Source organism: Trematosphaeria pertusa, assembly GCF_010094035.1.
Source record: "Trematosphaeria pertusa strain CBS 122368 unplaced genomic scaffold BU26scaffold_10, whole genome shotgun sequence".
Classification (NCBI taxonomy): Eukaryota; Fungi; Ascomycota; class Dothideomycetes; order Pleosporales; family Trematosphaeriaceae; genus Trematosphaeria; species Trematosphaeria pertusa.
Window position 1 is genome coordinate 941,570 of NW_022987221.1, and position 20,554 is coordinate 962,123.

The window sequence follows — 20,554 nt, forward strand, 5'->3', positions numbered from 1 at the left end:
CACTCGCTTTGCGCAGAGCACGGCGCAGCATCGTGGGACTGTTGGCTCACTGTCCCAGCCAAGTTGCGCCGGAAGATTGCATCTGCCGGTGTGCAAGGTGGTTCAGGTGGTGTGGCTGCCTTGGCGGCGGTCGCGCAGGATATTGCCATTTTGCACTCTGGCTGCCGAGAAGCGACCGCGACACCGTCCGGTGCAAGACCCAGTCAATTGTCCGTGTATTCCTCCAACCCTAGACGCCGCTCCATGCAATTATCTAAAATCCAAATGGGTATTCGGCGCATGACTCGTCGCAACCTTCCGTCAGCCTCACTCGTCGTCTGGCGGCATCTCGTCGTCGATGTAGCGGATTAGCGATATCCTCATCTCGGTGCTGTCGTTGCCTCGAAGGACGTCGCTGATGAAGTGTGCCTCCACCTGCATGTGTACCTGGTGCGGGGGTCAGCACAACGCACCCGTATAGCTCGACGAGCGGAGGAACATGCCATCTCGAGCGCTCCACGCAAGACTCCCACAAGTATATTCGAGAACCAGAGCTCGTCCTGTGCCCGGCCGTCGTCCGGCAGCTCCACGAAGTCGGCGAGCGGGTTTTCGTCGAAGATAAGGGAGAACTGCTTGTTGTCGCTTGACCAATTCGTGATCGTGGGAGTTACGTTCAGGAAGATCTTGAATCCGACCTGCCAATCGCGTGTGAGCCTTTGTTCAACGGGAATGAGAGCCAGCGGGGTACCTTTGAGATCATCTCCGCAACTTCACGGAAGTTGGAGCAGGCTGGCGCACTCGACTTTGCCAGGAAATCCTCAATCAGACGAAGCCCGATGTTGTAGCCCATCCGGTCCAGCTGTTTGTTGACCTCCACGTAGTTGAACTCGTAGTCTTTGCACAGCTGAGCAACGATGGTGCCATATGTGAGGGTTACCAGCTCAGCGCTGACCTTGTCCACCCGCGTCCTTTCACATCAGACTGCAGTTTGACCATGTGGAGGCAGTAACTTACTTCCAGACTCTAACAAAGATTAGCGCATCGTACGGGTTGCTGGCTAGACGGTCTGGAGCTCACTCCTCGCCCAAACGGGCTGCCTTTGTCGAAGCCATCTTTTGTAAACGATAGCCTGGGGTGCTTCAGGTCTGGGAAAGCTCGAAAATTGCGGGTAATGAGGATGTGGGCGCGCACATAAACCGGGGTCGTCGATATAAGGTTCCGTGAAGCGGGCAAGCAGCGGTTGTAACATGCAGTTGACTAAGCCAGTTAGCGCTTGGCTTAGCGTGGAGGACTTCGAGAAAGTTCACGAGCTTCCCCCGAAGCTGCGGCCACACTCTCCGCACCCTCACCCTTTCCTAGCTGCCGAATTCACAATCTGCGCGACTTAGTACACGTCCTACGCCATGTCTGGCGAGAAGCGACCCGCCGCCGACTCGTTCGGCTCGACCCAGCTGGTCAAACGCGCGAAGTCGGATGCGAATCTCAACGGGGGCTCTGCGGTAGCGGTGGTGAACGGGTCAGCGCAACATGGCGCACTCATACAAGCGGTATGTCATGTCCTTGAATTTGCATACCTTGGATGCTGAAGTTTGCACTGGCTGACAGGCACGATAGGTCCCCCGCACAAGCTATCTCCAGTCTCCGGTTATGGAATTGACTGGACATTCTGGGGAGGTATTCGCAGCACGCTTCGACCCGACCGGCCAATTCATCGCTTCGGGGTCCATGGACAGATCCATACGTCGGTTCATCTTCCTCGCGTTGAAGGATACATACTGACGGGGAGCAGTGCTTTGGCGCAGTTCTGGAGCCTGCGAAAACTACGGCATCCTCACTGGTCACAAGCAAGCCGTCCTAGACGTACACTGGTCGAGAGACTCGAAGGTGCTATTCTCAGCTTCCGCAGATATGCACCTGGCAAGCTGGGACGTGGAAACTGGAGAGAGGATACGAAGGCATCCTGGGCATGAGGAAGTGATAAACTGCATGGATGTCAGCAAGCGCGGCGAAGAGATGCTCGTGAGCGGCTCTGATGACGGATACATTGGGGTATATTGCGCCCTAAACAACACACATTGGAGCAGCGCTAATGGGTACGGTAGCTTTGGGATACGCGGACGAAAGATGCCATTACTTTCATTCCGACCGAATTCCCTATCACGTCAATAGCCTTGTCGGAAGCTGGCAACGAGCTATTCACTGGCGGCATTGACAACGACATCAAGGTCTGGGATCTGAGGAAGAAGGCAGTCACCTATGCGCTGCTTGGCCACACTGACACGGTCACCTCGCTGCAGCTCTCGCCCGATAACACGACATTACTGTCCAACGCGCACGATTCCACCGTTCGCACGTGGGACGTCCGACCTTTCGCTCCAGCAGACAGACGGATCCTCACGTACGACGGCGCACCGACAGGGCAAGAGCGGAACCTCCTCAAAGCAAGCTGGGACTCGAAGGGCGAGAGGATTGCGGCGGGCAGTGGGGATCAAAGTGTGGCAATATGGGAAGCGCGCACCGGGAAGCTGCTGCATAAGCTCCCCGGCCATAGGGGAGCAGTGAACGATGTCCGCTTCCATCCGCGAGGTGAACCGCTCCGTAAGTCAACCCGGATTCCCTTCGCCCTCGTGGTGCGTAGCTTCTGGGCGGGTCTCTGTCACCTGCGTGGATTCTTCTCGTATCCAAGGACTTTGCAGTCCCAGCTCCATGGTCGGTGATTCGGACGAGCAGTGCCCAAGCCGTCGGAGGAAATATCCAAACGAGAGCTTGCGGCCGGCTTCGTCTCGAAAGCCTAGCCTCGTTGGGATAGGAGTTCTTCCGCGAGGCTATACAATATCAGCGCACCTATAGGAAACTGAATCATGCTGACCTGGCGTTCTACAGTGGTCTCCGCATCGTCAGATCGCACGCTCATGGTGGGAGAGTTGGGAAAGTGAGTTCGTGAGGACAGTGCCATTTGGCTCGGCAGCGATTCCGTGGCTTTAGAACGAGTGCGCAATCCGTGGCAGGAAACAAAAGCGCCACCGCCGGCGTCGAGATGCCCCACACGTCCCAGGGGCTCTGTCTGCACACTGGACACGCCGGTGCGACATGGAGTGCTGGGGATCAAGGGTCCTGAGGTCAGCAGCGGTTTTCGAGGACGCGTCAAGGACGCGAACATGTATTTATCTGCCGTACGACGACACGCTGCGCACGTTGTCCGACAAAACAACGAGAAAGAGATTTGGCATTGTCAATCTGGACCTTCATGCCCTTTTGTAGAACTGTTGTGCCTGCAGCTGGTGTCGTGGATTTAGCGCGCCGCCGAGGATTGATTGGCGTGGAGTGCATGCTCAGTTTCGGAGGATTTGCAGAAGCACCAATCGCCTCGCCAGCCCTCCGACTCCTTCAGCCCTCCCACGCAGACAAGCACCTCGCCTCTTGTACGAAACGGACACGCCCGCGCCGCAAAGGGCATTTTTAACGGGCAGCAATGGCTGCCAGACGGCCCGTGTCGCTGTCCCGGAGGGCTGCAGCACCTCCGCGTTTCACCTCCGTCGCAAGAGGGCCTCAGCGCTCAATGCATGGGCTAGCTCGACAACCAGCAGCCCGTCCTTGCAACCCGTTCGTGCAACTTGCTCCCTTCCCTCCCCTCCCTAATACTCTTTTCCCTTAAGTCACGTCTATTGGAAGCTGTGCTGTTGACCACCGGTTTCGCCTCTCTTTAACCCTCGTCTCTCGTTTGGTCCGCGAGCTTTTTCCACACTTCAGACCGAGTGGTGAACTGCTAGGGAGCCTTTCCTCAGCAGCTTGCCCGGCTGGTCGAGCTACAGGTCCTCGGACTTTCTCTTCGATAACGTGCCTAACGGATTCGGTTGTCTTCGATATGCACGGCTTTTCTTGAACGACGGGCGGGCTCCAGTCATCTCTATCTCTCTCGATACGATACGCTTCTTTCCTGCTACCTACCCTACTACGGTTCGCGGCCCGTTGCTTGGGAGGCTGTCGCATGGCCGGCAGTCCTAGCCACTCATTCGCTTCTAATACCCTGAATTGAGGAGTAAACAATAGATACGTGTCTGCGTGGGACACTACGGGCAGATATAAGGGAACGCGGTACAAGAGTTGGGACCGCTAAGGCTTAGGAACCATATATCCTTAGCCCCTCGAGACCTCAACACTGAAATAGGTGCCGGCCTGGAGGTCTATCAACAGTCATGCCTGTCCCACAGCTGTTTAGGTGGTCTCCTCGACCTGACCAGTCCCCGGACGCTTCTCCCGCCTCGCAATCCTCCTCCCGCTTCGGCCTGCTACACAGCAACGTCCGCTCCATGATCAATGGGTCCTCTGTATACTCCCAAGACTCGCCGGCTCCCTCGGCCAACAACACGCCAAAGATCCCCTTCCTAGGCTTCCTCCGCCGCCCGCCATCCCCACCTGCTCCCATCGTCGTCCCCGACGCTCCCCGCGACTCGAGCGACTCCCGATCTCCCCTCCAACCCCGACACACAGCAGCATCGTATATGCGCACCATTGCTCCGCTACAAGACCCGCGAGAGCCCGAAACGATATACAACCGAGACCCGCCGGAGCGACATCCCGCAGACGTACCGCTAGATTACAATAACAACAACAATGGACAGAGCGTGGACCCGGAAACAGAGCAGCTACAGGACGAGATCCACAACAGCCAGCGGCGGAGGAAGCGCAGACGGCACAGGAGGAAACACCACCGGCAACAGGCCCAATGGGTACGGCGGGGTGAACAGCGCGGTCGCTGCGTGCCCTCTGCCCGCGGCGCAGCGACGCGGAGCAAGCTTCTCGCATGCATTATATCAGGGCTCTTCCTCGCTACCGTCCTAGCAATCTGTACGTACCTCCCCATCCCCGCCCCCTGCTCTCCATGCTAACCCCGCCTCCCCAGACCTCGCCCTCGCCCTCTCGCGCCACGACCTCGGCCAAGAAGTCCACGTCCTCTTCATCATGATCGTGCTGGGCACCACCATCTTCTTCTGCCACTCGCTGATCCGGCTGTGCATGCTGATCCTGCACCCGCGGCCCGAGTCCGACATGCCGCACATACCCAGCATGACGGGGCCCGAGGGCTTCCACCCCGTGCGCCCCATCCGCGTGCATCTCGCGCGCGACGAGGAGCTCGCTGACGACTACGACGAGGAGGACGCCGTCGAGGGGCGCGAGCAGGCGGAGAAGAAACTCGCGCATCCGCCGCCTGCGTATGGCCTTTGGCGGAGTAGTGTAAGGGTCGATCCGAATTTGCTGCATTGGCAGCGCGTGGAGCAGGAGCAGCAGGAGCAGCAACGGCTTCAGAATGCTAACAATGGCGAGGGGTCGTCGTCCTCTTCGAGGCAGGGATCCAGGAACGGGTCCGTGTCGGAGGGAGGGCCTGCTGCGGCGGCCAGCACCACCGAGCAGCAGGGCCCCAGGCCGCCGTCGTACGTCTCCGACGACGGCGTGAGCTATGTTGTCGAAGCTGCTCCGCGGTCCGTGGCGCCCAGCCACACCGGCGTGAGCGATATCCATCCCGCGTGGCGGCCGGGGTATGCGATATCTGAAGTGCGCATGGAGGAGTGGCCGCGTGCGACGCGGGTGTAAAAAAAGTCAAGTCGGAGTATTGGCGCAATTTGGGTATATACGCACATGATCGTTTTCATCTTTTGCCTTCCCGTTCCTTTCGTTCTTTCTTCCTTGCATGGCGTGGTATATGGGGCCTTCATGTAATATGTGCTTCTGTTTTGTTCCTTTGCTGTTAGTGATTTCCTCTTGTTCGGCATTGCAAGGCCCTCGGCAGGCTTTTCCATTGCCGCAGCTGAACGGGTTCTGTGCGGAGTTCGTTTATGCAGCGGAGGCGTTGTGGGGTCCTTTGCGCTCTCTGTACATGTAGGATAGGGATTCGGGGCTTGAGTGGAAATTTCATCAGAAATCGACGTGATTCGCAAAACTATCATCTTGACCTCCACACTCTCCAGTCATCAGGTGAGATGGTCTCCTAGAAAGACAATTACATACGGGCATCATAGGGGTATCTAGCGAAGGGGAGAGAGATGAGACGGGGAAAAAAATCCTAGCACTAAGCGAAAGACGATAGAGTAACTCGGAATGACAACATCGGCAAGCTCAACAATCAATACGACCCCGCGGCACTATGAGATGCCTGCCCTCCAGTCTTCCTATGGCGTTGGCGAATTCCTCTCTTCGATCTTGCTCAGTGGTCTTTTCCCCATGGCCAGTGCATCCATCCCACCTCTGCTGCTTCTCCTAGGCCTGCCTACCGGACTCAATGGCTCCAGCTTGATACTCCCCGTCGGAGGGATAGGAGGCAGCTTTGGGCTTCCCCCATTGCCTGGCGTCAGGTTTAACGGTAGCATCGGTATCGTGTCACTACCTCTACTCCGTGACCTCGGCCGTCCGTACTGTCCAGTGTCTAGCTCCTCTTCGTCATCGTAGGGTCTCCGCGTGGTCACACCAAAACTGTGCTCGAACGACGGGCGGGCTTGGCTAGGGCTAGCGTCACTGACGCTGCTCATGCCCCTCCTGTGACCTCTTCCTCTCAGGCTGCTATGACCGGAAGATCCACACATCATCTCTCCCAAGCCCGATTCTTCAGCTCCGCTCCTATACTTGTTCCTGGGCGTTCCGGCGATGCCGGTTGCGTATACAGTGCCGTTCCAGACAAGCTCATCGCCATCGTGCGCCACCCTTTCGTGCCCGACCTCTTTGATAATAGCTCGTGCTTCTTGTTCAGGGCCTGCCGTCGTGAGAACGGGTGCGCCGAATGCCTTCCCTGTCTCGAGGGGTGAAAGTGTGACGTATCGGTCCAGCTGCCACCATCCCCACAGCAAAGACATAGCAGCTATGCTGCCGAGGACCATGACAGCCACCGAAGCCGCGAGCCACCCGAAGTCGGTGATATACCAGAGCTCCTGGCCGCTATATACGGCGTCGAACGTCTGCTTGTAACTGTTTTTGTCTTCGCTGGTCAAAGCAACACTATATGCGGTCTTGAACATCAGATCAAGTATGCGCATCATAACGTGCTCGACCGGTGAATCCCACACTAATGGGCATCTGGCAATGGACTGAGGTTGTACCGTATTCAGAAACATATTAGCCCAAAACGGGGCCGACCTGTTCTGAGTTGTGTAATCGTAGCCTGCAGCTTCAAAGTCTGGGGTTTGGGAGCGAACTAGATAAGCCTCGGACCTGTAAACGGTACCAAGGGCCGCCAATGTTCCCTGTAGAGGACCCATGGGCGCCAATAGATCCTCCAGCTCTGCGTCGCCAGCAGATGTATAATTCTTGATAACGGCGGGATTGTATAATACATCGGTGAGATTCGGCACCAGGATACCGTCTTTTATGGTGAGGGGATATAACATCGTAGCCGGAATCATTTTGCAACTCGTTGTCGTGAGAGTGCCGATACAGTCACCATTGACTGCCGAGATGTACTTCGAGTCAAGGAACAGCTGCGGCAGTCCATCATCCATTTCAAAGACGATGTCTATGCTGAACACCGTAGAATACTCGTTCGCAGGATCGAGCAAATCGAATGTTTCCGAGCTAGAACCGCAGTCGAAGTTCAATCCGGCTGCAGTTACCCTGCCCTCGCATGTGCCATTTCCTGGACAGGAGTACCCTTCTCTCTTTTCAGTCGTAAAGTTGTTGCCGTAAAAGGCTAGTTGCTGCATGAAGATGCCGTAAACGCTGAAGTGGCCAACCTGGCCGAACGTGCCATCGGGTATTTCGGGAGCGAGGCGAATGTTCATACTGATATTCCTCGTCACGTCGCGCATCTCTGGCTTCGTGGAGCGCTGCAGGAGAGGTCCTATCGCCAGCTTCGCACTGAACACAACCAAAGCTGCCAGCGCGACCCTTGTTGCATGACCGCCAGCTAGGAAGGAACCAATGAAGTCTTTCGGGCTAGCTCCAGCGTGGATGTAGTGGAGCCTCTTCAACGTCGTGCCGTAGATAATGCTTCTCCACCAGATGACCGCTACTCCGGCTGTGAAAAGGCCCCCGAGAACAATCGCGTAGACTCCGGCTAAAACTGAGAGTAGGATGGAAGGCCTGATGCTCCATGATCCAACGACGTCTTCGTGGGACCCCAGTAAGACGAATATGGACGCGATGATGCAGCCGATGAGGAGAGTGAGGAAGGTGAGAATGAGTCCCGGTAGCTTGTAGGTCGACCGCTGGCCCTTCCAGGCGCTCTGGTGTTTGGTGTATCCTCCAGAAGGTGCGAGCAAAGATCGGGAGGAGCTGTCGCCCATTTTGTCAGGTGATCGGGATGCCTAATAGGCATACCTAGGTAGTTGAAAGAAGATCGCTCGTCGAAGTGCACCAGAATATGTGTTGGTTCGGATGGAATGAAATGGGATGAGAATTCCATCGCGACCATATCTATTATCCGGCCTACCAGGATCGTGTTTGTGGCATGTAGGCACCTGCTGCGGCGTGGAGGCGCATGCCTGCAGCCACAGTGGAGGTCGTGACCACACACAACCACGACCATTTCCAAGAGCCTATGCTTGCGTATGCGAATGTTGCGCGTCTCCAGCTCTTGAGTAGACGGTATAGAAGAGTTAATGGTGGAATAAAGAAACTGGCTCAAGCCGGCGGGCAAATAATGACTCCGCTGCCCGAAAGGCAAGTGGCTTTGAGCTCAAGGTGTCGTGTTGGACCCCACGAGGTATGTTGCGCGGTCCGCAGCTGAACCGTGAAGCCATCCCATTGGATCCCGCCCGTATCTGCAGTGGCTCAGCTGCAAAGAAAATAGAATTCCAGAGGAACAGCGATGACGGACAAGAAACGACGAGAAACGGCGCCGAGAAAGAAGACCGTCAGCCGCACTTGAGAATGATCGACCACACCATTCGCCGATGAGGAAGACCTCTGGGAGTGAATGATGGCAGGCCGGCTTCTTAGCATTAGCAGTCATTTCCAAGACATGTATAGATCAAAAGCTGGCGAGGTTAGGCACATGCCCAAGCCATCGCTAGCAGCGAAGAGGGCGACGGCAGGCCCGGATTTGACCGACTGCTGGCCTCGTATTGCTCGTATTCGATGACGGGAGATCGGAAGCGTCGAGTTCGCGTCTTGCAGAGCAAGAATCTGAATTGCTGGAGATCGACGCGCAGAGTAAACCCGACCTGAAGGATACCTAGGTATGCAAGAGATGCAGGAGGTTGAAGTAAGCCTCTAGCGACATCTTCAACAGCGGACGCCAAGCCGCCCAGTTGGGAAGGGTCCACCCACACGGTGCCTATGCGTCGATGATAACTCAGCACCTTATCGGGACATCCTCGTCTTTGATATGTGTGCGACACCTGGAGCTCCCAATCAGCATTTCTAAAAGGAGATCTAAGACTGGTCTCAGGTATGATATCTACCGAATAATCAGTGTCGCACACCAAACCTTCAAAGACGTAGACAGGCGAACTCTGTTTGGATAAGGATATGATTCGAACGTGTAACTCTACAGTCCATATCCCCTCAACCACCTCAACTCCCTCGCCTGCTGCTCTAACGCCCTTCGCATCTCAGCCCCATACTCCCTCTCCCTCACCCTCAACTCTTCGCTCCGCTGCTCCTCCGCTACACCCTCCCACTGGTCCACATTGAACGCTTGCTCGCGGCCAAACCCCACCATACCCAGCTTGCCATCGCCCGTCCAAATAATAAGATTGTCTTGCCCAGGAGGCACATCTCTCGGAGGCGAGTGCAGCGAGGTTGACACAGTCGGCAAAATCTTCTGCACAATATCGCCCCAGCCCGCCTCAAGCCCGACCTGCGATGAATCCGCGGTGTCATTGATATTAAAATGACGGACCGGCGTCGATCCATCGCGCTCCACCCATTTGAGGTTTCCGTCGCCGTCGGAGAAGACGAGGCGGGTGCCATGTTGGGCTACAGAGAGGAGCTTGGAGCTGGACGCCGTTTGTCTGTTCTGGTAGAATGCGTGATTGTTACGGGTCGTGCGGTTGTCGGATGAGTTGATAGAGCGACCAGGCTCGGGAGACAGCCCATATAGTTCGAGGGATCCTTTTCCTTTGTATTCACCCGCAGCGATCAGTGTGTGGCCCGGGATAGACTTCGCCTCACGGAGCAGGCCAGGTGAGGCGTATGGCCGATGGACTCGCAGCTCGTGAGGCATGAACGGGTGTGGAATCGCGGTCAAACATGATAGTCGAGCACCCGAATGGACCGTGCCGCGTAATCGGGGGAAGAAGCGCCGGTCGAAGTTGAGGAAGCTCGTAAAGCGGCCCGCAAGCCAAATGTCGCCGTTACCGTCCCAATCTCGCGTTGTCGGCAGATGAAGGATTGATAACGCACCAGGTTGGGCAAGCGAGACATGGCCGCCGAAGTCGCCAGTTTCGAGACGTGAAAATGAATCTGCTGCAGAGCCGCCAATGAGCTCGCACCGGACCGATGAGGACGCAGGTGGAGGTTTGCGGGTATCGTGCAAATGGACTGTCCAGTTCGTCCCAACCGTTAGAGGCGTCGGATGATGCGCCTCGGACAGAGCCGTGATCGAAAATGGGTAGGGTGTCCTAGAGACGACCTGAAGCGTACGCAGATCAACCTCAGTGAGTATGTTCTGAACAGCGAAGAAGCCCTTCTTCTGCCTGCTGTCGATGCTGACACATTCCACCGCCCCGGTCTCCGTCATTATAGTCTGGCTCTGAATGAGCCTGGTATCGTAGTCCAGATCCGAGCCTTTATTCGGCAGCAGCCCAATCGCGGTCCTAGCAATAATCCTGCCCTGGCGCCCGTTGCTCGAGCGAGCATCCCAAATGCTGACACTTCCGTCCTCCAACGGCGCGACGAGCTTATCTGCCAAACCATCCTGATCATACAGTATGCCCGCGCCCGTCGCTTCGCGGTGGAGATTATCGTCGCGATGTCCGTGTTTCGCGTCTTGGAACCAGCTTATCGAGTGGGGCGCATGCCGCTGTACGAATTCCCGATAGAAGTTCACCTTCTCTCCCGGATATGTTGGGTCCCAGTTCGATAACAGGGCAGCCCGCCTCTTCGACTGGTTCTTCTGTGCCTGTACATCCGCACTCGGCGCGCTTGGATCGTGTACCGCCGTTGTAAATGCCCCGGTAATGTTATCCGCAGCTCTGATTAACTCCGCCAATCGCGGGTCCATATCCGCAGTCGACAACAGTCGGCGTCGGCGCCGCTCGGCGGCGGAGTGCTCGAAGCATAGTTGTTTCCACAGATTATTATCTCGGGAGAGGTTTAGGAACTGGCGGGATACGTAGGATAGGTTTACCAGTTCTTCCGGCTCCAGGACTAGACAATTTTTAGCTGCGCAGCGATGGCGTTGTTTTGGGAGAAAGTCTCACAGGCGATTATGTGGAGGATGATCTCATCGGGTAGGTGCCTCATGTTAAGGGAAGTGAGAGTGAAAGACGCGATACGTGGAAGAGTCGAGAAAACCGGGGATACGGACTTAGTAAGATAATGCAAGGTGTTGGATCTCGAGTCCTGAAGCGTCTCATAGCTCCGGAATCGCGGGCACAAGCGCTGACGACATCGACATGACTCGCGTCTCTTATCTGCTAATCGCTGGCTGGGCTGGCTTTGCTTGTTACAAAATGTGTTCGCCACAAGAGCGCCTCACAAACACAGGACTAGATTCTGAACGTTCAACAATGCATTCGATCCGCGCTACATCGCTCCGGATGTACGTTCCTATCCGCGCATATACCATGTCTGTCGTTATGCTTCCAGACGCCAACCGAGATCCCTGCCCATAATGAAGGGGTATCAAACGCATGAAGTAGATGCCCTATATATACATATGAACCAAAAGTATGATCCTTATAGAGGCCACCATATCCTAAGTGCCCTGTAGTGAGAGCTCCGTGCGTAGTGACGCGTCCTCGAAGTATTCCGGATACGCAATGAGCTTGAGACCACGCAGGTCATTCTTGGTGACTCAGACTCTCCGACCTACGTTATCCGTTCGCAGAGGTCGAACCGCTTCGGCTGCAGTAAACACCTAAGCATGGTCTCTGAGCCCGAAAAGATACTGCAACTCGCGGACGCCTAGCCGCGTAATACTTTTGCCGGCTCGCTCGTCAAGTGCGGTGTTGATAATGTCGCGCTTCTTGTCCTGTAGCGCGCAAATTCGATCTTCGACCTAGAGAGAGCATAGTTAGGAAAAGAGCCTATTATTTATGCTAAAGAGACCCTGCTATCTGTACTTCGGTGTTACGTACCGTCTCGGGTACCAAGACTCTGTGCACATGAACCTCACGGTGTTGAGGCATTCGATGAGCGCGATCAACAGCCTGGTCTTCGATAAACGGATTCCCTGTGACGATATGTTAGCATGTTTCCAGGCGAAGACAACGACTGAAGAAAGAAGGGTAGCGGCAGCACCCAAGAATATCAAGCAGTTCAAACTGCCCAGGAGCGGCTTTCACAGCCGCCACTAAGACTTTTTGTGCGCTCCAGGGAATACGTACAGAATGGATCCAGGATGATCACTTGAGATGCTTTGTACAGGTTGAGTCCTGCGTTGCCAGCTTTAAGAGAAACTAGCATGATCTTCTCATTTGCATGATCCATGAAGCGATTGACAGCCTCCACGCGGTCATTCTGCGAACGGCGTTAGCAAATGTTTTGGGCGAAAGCAGGGAAGCGTCAGCACCGCAGAATACGTACCATTTGCATGCTCCCGTCATAACGCTGATATGTGAAATTCTGCTGCAGAAGAGGGACCTCGAGGAGATCTAGCAGCGAGGTAAACTGAGAGAAGATGAGTGTCTTCTCCGTCGGGTCATTGGCATGGATCGCGGTGAGCAGCTCCATAGTTTTGTCGATCTTCGCTGAGCTTGTCCATGTCTTCTGGAGCCGCTTGAGATACTTGCGCTTGGCCTTCTTGTTCCGGAGAGACTCTTTCTTTAACTGTGCGAGTGTGGCCTTTGGTTTGGCATTTGTCTTGCCCATAGCCTTCGCCTTGCCTTTAACCTTCTTAACCTGAACAGGACCTTGCGCATCGTCCGATTCGTTTTGTTCATCTTGGCGATGATCGTCCTCGAAGTCATCGTCTGGCACGATGAATCCATCAAGCGAATCGTCGTCATCTTCTTCTTCTTCCTCCTCCTCCTCTTCTTCGGGATATGACTCTGCATCGCTCGTACCACCTACAGAATCAAGCTTCTCAGGGCAGTAAACCTTGCAGAAATGCTGGTAGTCGGTGATCCTACTCGAGCTGAGGGTTCCTCGGCAGTGAGGGCACTTTGGGACGCTATCTTCATTGCCTTCTCGGAGGGCAGGATCAACCAGTTTCTGAAAGCACTCTCCACACGCCGTATGTCCACAGGGCATGATGATGGTCGGGTTAAGATCAGCTTCGAGGCATATAGGGCACTCAAAACCCTCGGCGTCTTGCAAGCGTTTGACAACATCATCGCTGAGTTGCCGGGCACGTATCAAAAGATCGTCTTCTGCAATTCCTTCGGTGGACACCTGTACGCCCAAATCCTGGACCAAGTGAGGATGGCAGCAAATCTGGCGGAGACGCAGCAGCATGACCAGCACGTTTGCATAGTTGTTGTTGACAGTGCCGTTCTCAAGATACTTGTTGAACTTCAGCTGCGAATGAGTCTCAACGGCCTTGTACAACTGTTGCTCCTCGTCGGAAAACTCAACAGGTTGATGCTTGGTATGCTTGGGCGGAATCTCGCAAATCTGCTTCCCATCAACGACTGTGGTCTTACCGCGGCGCAGCATGATCGATTTTAAGAGCGCCTGGACACGATTCATGGCCCTCTTTCGCACCGCATCGTTAGCCCTCAGCGGTCGGGAGATGGAGTCGGAGAACCTTCCCCACTCATGGTAGGGAGGAATTTTCAGGAAGCGGATCAAGGGAAACAACTCGTCGATGGAGTTCATCATCGGTGTGCCCGTCATGCACAGCCTATATCGGCTCTGAAGATCATTGGCGGCTTTTGAGACGAGGGTCGACCTGTTCTTGATACACTGGGCTTCATCAATGATCACCCTGTACCACATGCACTCGCGGCCCAGCAGCGCCAAAGTCTCTTTCGCGGGACGGATATATCTGGGGTCCTGGCGCTCGCGCTGCGCTGCCTCCGCTTCCACTCGCTTCTCTTTCGTCTTCATCTCAGACGACAGAGTTCCAAAGGTGGTGAGGACGACGTCATAGCTTCGCAGCTTGTTGAAGTCGGCCTTCTTGCCATTCCCGTGGTAGATGTATACTTTGAGCCGGTGGGTTGGTCGCACATGCCGCTCGAGCTCCTTTTCCCATTGCTTCATCAGGGCGACGGGGGCGATGATCAGGGTCGTCTTACACGCGGGGTCCCTCGAAGGGTTGGCCAGAATCAAGGACAGAGCCTCTACGGTCTTGCCGAGGCCCATTTCATCGGCAAGTATGCCGCCTTTCGTCTTGTTGCCATTCTCCATTTTTAGGAGCCAGGTCAAGGCGATTTTTTGGTGCTCCATGAGCTGCGACTCCATAGCTTTCGGAGTTTGCTCCCTCATAGGAGGCGGAAGGTCATCAGCAGTAGTAATGTTGCGGATGAGATGATCGACGGCCTCAGGGCTCGCGCGGGAAATCGGCAGCGGATCATCGTCACCGAAGAGCTCCTCCTCGAGGGCCATCTTTCTTGGCTCGCCAACGGGACCCTGCATTGGATCTGGCTCGGTCGGGCCTTGGTGGTTCCAAGCTTGATTCACGTAGGCGTACCCACCGCCAGCTGGCGTAGGGGCAAGCAGGAACTGGGCGAGGTCCTCCGTACTCATCCATTCCTGAGTGAAGGCATCAGCAGGTGCCGTTTGGTTCGGTTGGTAAGCGTTGGCGAGCTCAGGAAATGGATCAGCGTTCGGGAACAGTACGTCATCGTCGCCCGTCAGATCGATGTAGCCACCGCGAAGTTGGGGTTGAGCATTGTCCTCGGGCTTGACCTGGCGAGCGTCTGCCTGCGGACTCAGATCTAGCCAGGCACCAGGCATTTGATAGTCAATCGACATAGGGGTGCCTGGAGTGCCACCGGGGGTTGACTCCAAGCTGACACGCTTCGAGCGCGAGCCCTCAAGTTCAGGTGTTGAATCAAGGCTGCGCTTCCTAGACCTAGAGTTGCTTTCACCTAGCGTGGGGAACGCTGGATAGACAGGTGCAGTTGAAGGACCAGCGATAGAAGCTAGGCGGGCATGAAGATCCTCCAGAGTACGCTCGTAGTAATCCTTATGTCCTAGATACTCTGGGGAATCCGGATCGAGAGACAGAATACACGTGTTAAGGAAGTTTATCTCTCCTTCCAAGTCCACGGGCTGGGCCTGAGGTGGAATTTCGGGTATGTAGAGTCCGTCCATGTTGCCGTCGTCGGACGTGTCTTAGCCCAGGCGGGCGTGCTTCAGGGAGATTGTACGCAGAGGGGGGGGTGGGGGGTCGTTGGGCTTCGGCCAGGTTCGAGGGCAGGAGCGATTGAGGAGGAAGAGGGGCCGTCGGTCGGGTGTGGAGCGGGCGTCGCTTATTGGAATATAGACCTGGGATGAAGGTGAATAACGCCCGCGGCGCGAGCAGTGAAGGTGAAAGAAGAGCCGAAGGACTTCGGTACAGGCGATGAAGAGGCGAGAAAATGAGGCTCGATATGCGTTGCCAGATTTAGCAGCCTTGGGGAAAGAAGGCAACTGCGACTGCAGAGCGCGCGCGCGCGAGGAAGAAGAAACGTTGCGAAAAGATTGGCGCCTGAGACAGGCTGAGGAGAGACAGGAAGAAAAGAAAAGAGAGGTATTGGAGCTCTACGCCGGGCCATGGAGCCTGTGTGGCGCGTAGGGGCGTAGAGAAGTCGTGGTGAAGGTGGAACAGGCGCGGCAGGGTAACGGGCATCGACATGGTCCGTCAGTCGCGGTTGCCCTTTCCGGTGAGCAGCCCCAGAAACACCGCCAACGAGAAGCCGTCCACAAAGAAGGCTGAGAACACAAGCTGTGAGCTGTCTTGCTGTCCTCAAGGCTGAGGTCTGATCGTATGCAGCTAACGGGGCGCGACAAAAGAGTGTTGCTTGGCAGCGCCGCGTCGCACAAAGACGCGAGACCCTGGTTGGTGGATCGTGACCAACGAGCTGGGTGACGCGAAGAGAACACGGCAGCAAGTGACCTCTCTTTACGGAACCCAGCGCGTATCAGAGCCTGTCCGTCCTGTCGGACTATTCCCAGCAATTTTACACCTACTTAAAACGATATCTAGCTCCTGAACCATGCAGCTGAACGCAGTATCGAGCTACGGTGAGATTTTCGGGGACACATCTTCTGGAGTATGCTTTCATTCCTTCCGCAAAGGATGCTACCCTTGCAAGTGAATCCTAGTCCCTAGATGAGCAGTAGGGGATCTCCCCAAAATGCTATGGTATGCAGGATCAAATGTAAGTCTTCTATATGCTCACATCGGCATAATGCTACCCGCCCGCCACACACCCAGAAATCAAAGATCTTTTACTCCCGAAATAACCTCATCCAAAGCGTCGCAGCCGCTCTAGCACACCGAACGTTCTCAACCTTCAGCTTCGATCTCGTAGCTATTGGACTTGTGCTTCGGCTCGAATTTGAAGCCCTCCGTCGCAGGACCAAGGAACATTTCACTACCTTTGTTAGCGTCACGGTGTAAAGCCGGGGGTGTGAACGGCATACCTGATTTTCATCCAGTCCTTGTAGTTGTCACTAGCCATCAGCGTCTCCAATTCGTTTCGTCCTCGGAAGCGCGGAGGCCTGTCCTGAATGTTTGGCGGCAAGTGCTCCAACAAGGCAACGGGCACATAGCGATGCGAGAAGCTGAGCCACTCTAGAAGGAAGCGCCGGGTGGTACCAATGCCGAGCTCGTCCGATCCCCACGTCTGCAGCCCGTACTTCGCAAACTTCTCCACGTAGCTGAGGCGCTCGCTCGCCGACTTGTCAAGGTACTGTCCTTTCTCGATCTCTTCAAAGATCCAGGGCTTGATGAGAGCACCGCGTGCCACCATAACGGAGTCGACTTTGGCATTCTCGAGATGGTTGTAGTAGTCAACATGCGAGTAGCAGTCACCGTTACCGACGAAGTAGACATGGCCGTCATTCGCAAGGTCTCGGGGGTCAGCTTCCGCAATGGTATCCGTCCGCGAGCTCTTCTCCCTCTTTAGTCTGTCAATGAGGGCAGCGCATTCTGCGATGTAGCCCCAGTCGGCGCCCCTTGTGTAGCGCTGTTGCTTGCTGCGTCCGTGCAGAGTAATAGCTGCGACACCTGCAGTGCCTTTGCCGGACTCAACAGCCTCGTACCCGCCGAGCACCAGACGCTTAATGAGTTTTTCGGCGGTTGGCTGGCCATCTTTCGTACCCATACGAATCTTGACCGTGATTGGCACCTCGTTCGACACGTAGTTCATGCCCCGCAGGATACTCTCCAAGCGGGCGTTGCTGTCCAGAAGCGCGGAGCCGCAACCTTTCTCGCAGACAAGATTGATCGGGCAGCCGCAGTTCAGGTCAATAGCTCGGAGCTGTGGGCACAACGAGGTAAGCACTTCCACCGTCTTCGTTGCCAACCATGGCTTGTTCGCCGCGATCTGCGCACCGAATTTGAGATCTTTTGCATTATCGTAGCCTCGCACAACAGCATTCTTGTGCTCGAACTTTGGAGGTCGGATCTCAGATTCATGGGCCTTCATAAGAGCCCACTCGCCCTTGTCGCCTTGGATAAGTGGAAGGCCCATCGCCATCTCGGACCACGTTACTTGAGCACCAAGCTCAACACATAGTCGGCGGAACGGAAGGTTACCTTGGGTGGTCAAGGGTGCCAGTATGGGTGTCTCGGGTCCGTAGTAGATGCGACGCTTCTCCGATGGTCTAAAAGGAGGCTCAACGAACTGCGCTCGGTTGTCTTCGTCCTCCTCTTTCTTGATGTCAGGCTCTTCCTCTTTCTTGATAGCACGTTCTTCCTCCTCTTTCTTAATGGTAAGCTCTTCCTCCGGCTGGCCAATCGCACCTGATCGAGGCTTCCTGTCAAAATGTACTCTCTCAGCATCCGCATTTGCATTCACCCATTCGAGGTACGCATCTGCCCTGGGGGTTCCTGTTCGCCTTCTTGAGAGGTTGATCTTAGCTTCCTTGGAAACGATGTTGAAGACTCCAACCTCGTAATCCGGGTCCTGAGTTCCTTCAGCCGGTTTTCGTTCAGTGTCCTCGAGCAAGATCAGCTCCCTCCTGCCGTCGTCGGTCTCCCGCTCCGTAGAATGACTGCTGTGGAAACGGCATTTCCAGCCGAGGTTACAGTAACCCTTCGCCTCGTAGATGGGGCATTTTCCGTCAAGAGTCGTGAGATCCCCGCGTCGGCCTTCGTTGAGGTATTTGCGGAGGTTATGTTCGAACTTGCACTTGCTGCCAAACGGGCACTCCTTCGGTGAGAACTCAGGACTGAGCTGGCGTGTTCCACACAACTGGAGCTTGTCATGCGAAGATCCAAAGGTGCGACTGGTATTCTGGCCTTTTTGGCCCCTCTGCTGTTTCTTGTCTTTTTTGCCCTTGCCACCCTGACGGCTGTCTCGCCTATAAAGGCAGCGGAATTAGCAGATGTCTCAGAGCAAAGGGGAATGAAGTTGGCGCCTCAGTATGTCTCCGCTTTTATCAATTGCAGGAAGCCATACCTAAAGGCTTTCGGAAGGAAGAGACCTAAGACGTGATGAAATGTATTGGGAACCCACGTACCCGCGTCCGTCAATCTTCTGGTACCGATCATCAGCAGCTTCCGCCGCGTCGTCGTACTCCACACCACCCTTCTCGTCCTCAGTCCAGTTACCAGTTGATCGTAATAGGTACCTTTTGGTGTTAATATCTCGAGTGAAATTTTGTGTGGGCGAGGTGCGGCTTACTCTGCTTTGATTGGTGCGACACCCTTCTGACGCTTGACCGCGTTTTCTGTGCACTCGGTTGCTTCATTGTAAGATCTGTCTCGTTTCCTGGGGCTCAACGGGTCGACCTTACGGCTGGTATCGAGCTGTTCCTCGCTTCCATTGGGAGCAGTGGTATCCAATGCTACACCTCCATTCGAAAGGAGCGAGCCAGTGGTGGCCTTCTCCGTCTCAGCTTCTGCCATTGCTCGCCAAAGGACCCTAGGTCTAGGTATGAGAAGTCGGCCTGTGCAGTGAGTTGGTTTCTGCTTTGGGTGAGACCTCGGGAGGGCACTGGCAGATTTGCGTGAACAGGTGTGGTCTAACCCAGAGCGGCTAGCGCGATCCGTGCGCCACTTCCAGCTGCAAAGAGGTGACGTATTTTCACGAGCTAGGCAGTCGCGGCTCCCACTCCTGCACCGCGTTGCTGCTCTTCTCCCCACTTCACACACTCTCGTATAGTCAGACAACCGCAGCTTTCACGCCGCGTCATCTTCCTGTCCGCCCTTGAAGTCTCGCCGACCTCCTCACCCGCATCTTCCGCGACATCCACGCCAAACCCCGCCGCAAACAATCACGAGAGCCCGTTGCAGCTTCCAGCCACGTAGCAAACATGACGCTCTACTACAGTCTTGTAGGTTCTTGCCCATCGCTACGATAGCTTCCCCAAGAGGGCCTTCAGGTGCAGCGGCGCCAATGGCGACCCCTCCGAGCATCTCGCTCGTGGGGAGCTCACCGCCGCCCAAAAGCCACGACATCCACAATGTTACCCACATGCTTACTCTTACTTTTCTTCCAGGTCTTCCTCCTCCTCGTGGCCGAGATGGTCATCTTCCTCGCCCTTATCGTCCCGCTGCCGTTTACATGGCGCCGCAAGCTGTTCACGTTCATCTCGGAGAGCCCTTTAGTCGCGAAGCTACAATATGGCATGAAGGTACGGAAAGATGGCCTCCTATAGCATACTCGGCTAAATTGTCCCAGATTACGTTCATCTTCATCCTCATCCTCTTCATCGATAGCGTCAACCGTGTTTACCGCGTCCAGGTCGAACTGTCTGCCTTCTCCAAGAACGAGCGTGGCGGAGGGTGAGTGGAGCTACGATAATACAACTAGTTGAACGCTTGCTGATAACATTCAGAGCCACGGTCATGGGTGGATCCGAGCGCATGGAAGTACAGGCTCGCAAGTTCTACTCCCAGCGCAACATGTATCTCTGCGGCTTCACCCTCTTCCTGTCCCTCATTCTTAACCGAACCTACGTCATGATCCTCGACGTGCTCCGTCTCGAAGAGGAGGTCAAGAATCTCAAGGGTGAGCCCGCTGGCAAGGGCAAGGGGTCCTCGCTTAAGAACATCGGCGGTGCTGGCGAGGTCGGTCGTCTCAAGGAGGAGCTTGCAAGCAAAGATCGCGACATGGAGAACCTGAAGAAGCAGGTCGAAAATATGCAGAAGGAATACAACCGAATGGGCGACCAGGTGTCCGGCTCAGGCTCTACTCCCAAGAAGGGTCAGTAGATGCTGACCCAGTATCGAAGCTCGAGCAGGCCGGGTCAAGTCCATCGTGAACGGCATGTGCTGACGACGTAAAGCCGCGCCAGGGAAAGCGATCTCTGCTCGGCTGACCGTCAGCAAGAAACGTTGAGGGCGCGCTGGGGCGAGGAGTTTAACGACGGAGTGATTGTTCGG

At 55.4% G+C, this 20,554-nt stretch overlaps 9 protein-coding genes across 9 annotated transcripts; 3 read left to right on the forward strand and 6 right to left on the reverse strand.

Annotated features, from left to right (window-relative positions):
* Positions 1-306: 306 nt before the first annotated feature.
* On the reverse strand, positions 307-1,091 carry BU26DRAFT_532442 (trafficking protein particle complex subunit 3; the record flags this gene model as incomplete). Its single annotated transcript, XM_033831098.1, has 4 exons — positions 307-426; positions 483-674; positions 728-947; positions 1,057-1,091. 4 exons carry the CDS (start codon positions 1,089-1,091, stop codon positions 307-309), a joined length of 567 nt encoding a protein of 188 aa, XP_033681724.1.
* Positions 1,092-1,160: 69 nt separating this feature from the next.
* BU26DRAFT_521156 (WD40 repeat-like protein) lies at positions 1,161-3,242 on the forward strand. The gene is made up of 5 exons (XM_033829465.1): positions 1,161-1,526; positions 1,594-1,720; positions 1,769-2,028; positions 2,082-2,577; positions 2,863-3,242. Exons 1-5 carry the CDS (start codon positions 1,383-1,385, stop codon positions 2,913-2,915), a joined length of 1,080 nt encoding a protein of 359 aa, XP_033681725.1. The 5' UTR covers positions 1,161-1,382; the 3' UTR covers positions 2,916-3,242.
* An 830-nt stretch (positions 3,243-4,072) lies between these two features.
* On the forward strand, positions 4,073-5,648 carry BU26DRAFT_51930 (uncharacterized protein). The gene is made up of 2 exons (XM_033829013.1): positions 4,073-4,827; positions 4,883-5,648. Exons 1-2 carry the CDS (start codon positions 4,176-4,178, stop codon positions 5,569-5,571), a joined length of 1,341 nt encoding a protein of 446 aa, XP_033681726.1. The 5' UTR covers positions 4,073-4,175; the 3' UTR covers positions 5,572-5,648.
* Positions 5,649-6,019: 371 nt separating this feature from the next.
* On the reverse strand, positions 6,020-8,445 carry BU26DRAFT_52044 (uncharacterized protein). The gene has a single exon (XM_033829289.1). It carries the CDS (start codon positions 8,247-8,249, stop codon positions 6,147-6,149), a length of 2,103 nt encoding a protein of 700 aa, XP_033681727.1. The 5' UTR covers positions 8,250-8,445; the 3' UTR covers positions 6,020-6,146.
* A 976-nt stretch (positions 8,446-9,421) lies between these two features.
* On the reverse strand, positions 9,422-11,434 carry BU26DRAFT_460680 (uncharacterized protein). Its single transcript, XM_033825040.1, has 2 exons — positions 11,331-11,434; positions 9,422-11,277 (listed from the first exon to the last, which is right to left on the reverse strand). Exons 1-2 carry the CDS (start codon positions 11,371-11,373, stop codon positions 9,455-9,457), a joined length of 1,866 nt encoding a protein of 621 aa, XP_033681728.1. The 5' UTR covers positions 11,374-11,434; the 3' UTR covers positions 9,422-9,454.
* Positions 11,435-11,989: 555 nt separating this feature from the next.
* BU26DRAFT_431154 (uncharacterized protein) lies at positions 11,990-14,970 on the reverse strand (the record flags this gene model as incomplete). The annotated part of the gene is made up of 4 exons (XM_033823919.1): positions 11,990-12,130; positions 12,210-12,304; positions 12,459-12,591; positions 12,658-14,970. The coding sequence occupies 4 exons, from the start codon at positions 14,968-14,970 to the stop codon at positions 11,990-11,992; spliced, it is 2,682 nt and encodes an 893-aa protein (XP_033681729.1).
* Positions 14,971-15,409: 439 nt separating this feature from the next.
* BU26DRAFT_52057 (uncharacterized protein) lies at positions 15,410-15,976 on the reverse strand. Its single transcript, XM_033829319.1, has one exon. It carries the CDS (start codon positions 15,771-15,773, stop codon positions 15,489-15,491), a length of 285 nt encoding a protein of 94 aa, XP_033681730.1. The 5' UTR covers positions 15,774-15,976; the 3' UTR covers positions 15,410-15,488.
* A 297-nt stretch (positions 15,977-16,273) lies between these two features.
* BU26DRAFT_488023 (tRNA-dihydrouridine synthase-like protein 3) lies at positions 16,274-19,132 on the reverse strand. The gene is made up of 4 exons (XM_033825965.1): positions 18,852-19,132; positions 18,688-18,798; positions 16,645-18,528; positions 16,274-16,595 (listed from the first exon to the last, which is right to left on the reverse strand). The coding sequence occupies exons 1-4, from the start codon at positions 19,073-19,075 to the stop codon at positions 16,508-16,510; spliced, it is 2,307 nt and encodes a 768-aa protein (XP_033681731.1). The 5' UTR covers positions 19,076-19,132; the 3' UTR covers positions 16,274-16,507.
* Positions 19,133-19,299: 167 nt separating this feature from the next.
* On the forward strand, positions 19,300-20,528 carry BU26DRAFT_521164 (endoplasmic reticulum protein-like protein). Its single transcript, XM_033829466.1, has 4 exons — positions 19,300-19,503; positions 19,669-19,803; positions 19,851-19,954; positions 20,008-20,528. The coding sequence occupies exons 1-4, from the start codon at positions 19,483-19,485 to the stop codon at positions 20,381-20,383; spliced, it is 636 nt and encodes a 211-aa protein (XP_033681732.1). The 5' UTR covers positions 19,300-19,482; the 3' UTR covers positions 20,384-20,528.
* The last annotated feature ends 26 nt before the right edge of the window (positions 20,529-20,554 follow it).

Excerpts from the sequence above, each read along its gene's own strand:
- BU26DRAFT_521156 (XM_033829465.1), top strand. The coding sequence starts at position 1,383 with ATGTCTGGCGAGAAGCGACCCGCCGCCGACTCGTTCGGCTCGACCCAG. Across the intron at positions 1,721-1,768 it reads GTCCATGGACAGATCCATAC|TGCTTTGGCGCAGTTCTGGA; the intron begins GTCGGTTCATCT and ends GACGGGGAGCAG. Across the intron at positions 2,578-2,862 it reads TCCGCGAGGTGAACCGCTCC|TGGTCTCCGCATCGTCAGAT; the intron begins GTAAGTCAACCC and ends GGCGTTCTACAG.
- BU26DRAFT_51930 (XM_033829013.1), top strand. The coding sequence starts at position 4,176 with ATGCCTGTCCCACAGCTGTTTAGGTGGTCTCCTCGACCTGACCAGTCC. Across the intron at positions 4,828-4,882 it reads CGCTACCGTCCTAGCAATCT|ACCTCGCCCTCGCCCTCTCG; the intron begins GTACGTACCTCC and ends CCGCCTCCCCAG.
- BU26DRAFT_52044 (XM_033829289.1), bottom strand. The coding sequence starts at position 8,249 with ATGGGCGACAGCTCCTCCCGATCTTTGCTCGCACCTTCTGGAGGATAC.
- BU26DRAFT_460680 (XM_033825040.1), bottom strand. The coding sequence starts at position 11,373 with ATGAGGCACCTACCCGATGAGATCATCCTCCACATAATCGCCT. Across the intron at positions 11,278-11,330 it reads CATCCTCCACATAATCGCCT|TCCTGGAGCCGGAAGAACTG; the intron begins GTGAGACTTTCT and ends AAAATTGTCTAG.
- BU26DRAFT_52057 (XM_033829319.1), bottom strand. The coding sequence starts at position 15,773 with ATGGCCCGGCGTAGAGCTCCAATACCTCTCTTTTCTTTTCTTCCTGTC.
- BU26DRAFT_488023 (XM_033825965.1), bottom strand. The coding sequence starts at position 19,075 with ATGGCAGAAGCTGAGACGGAGAAGGCCACCACTGGCTCGCTCCTTTCG. Across the intron at positions 18,529-18,687 it reads CAGAAGATTGACGGACGCGG|GCGAGACAGCCGTCAGGGTG; the intron begins GTACGTGGGTTC and ends CTGCCTTTATAG. Across the intron at positions 16,596-16,644 it reads AAGGACTGGATGAAAATCAG|TGAAATGTTCCTTGGTCCTG; the intron begins GTATGCCGTTCA and ends TAACAAAGGTAG.
- BU26DRAFT_521164 (XM_033829466.1), top strand. The coding sequence starts at position 19,483 with ATGACGCTCTACTACAGTCTT. Across the intron at positions 19,504-19,668 it reads TGACGCTCTACTACAGTCTT|GTCTTCCTCCTCCTCGTGGC; the intron begins GTAGGTTCTTGC and ends CTTTTCTTCCAG. Across the intron at positions 19,955-20,007 it reads AAGAACGAGCGTGGCGGAGG|AGCCACGGTCATGGGTGGAT; the intron begins GTGAGTGGAGCT and ends GATAACATTCAG.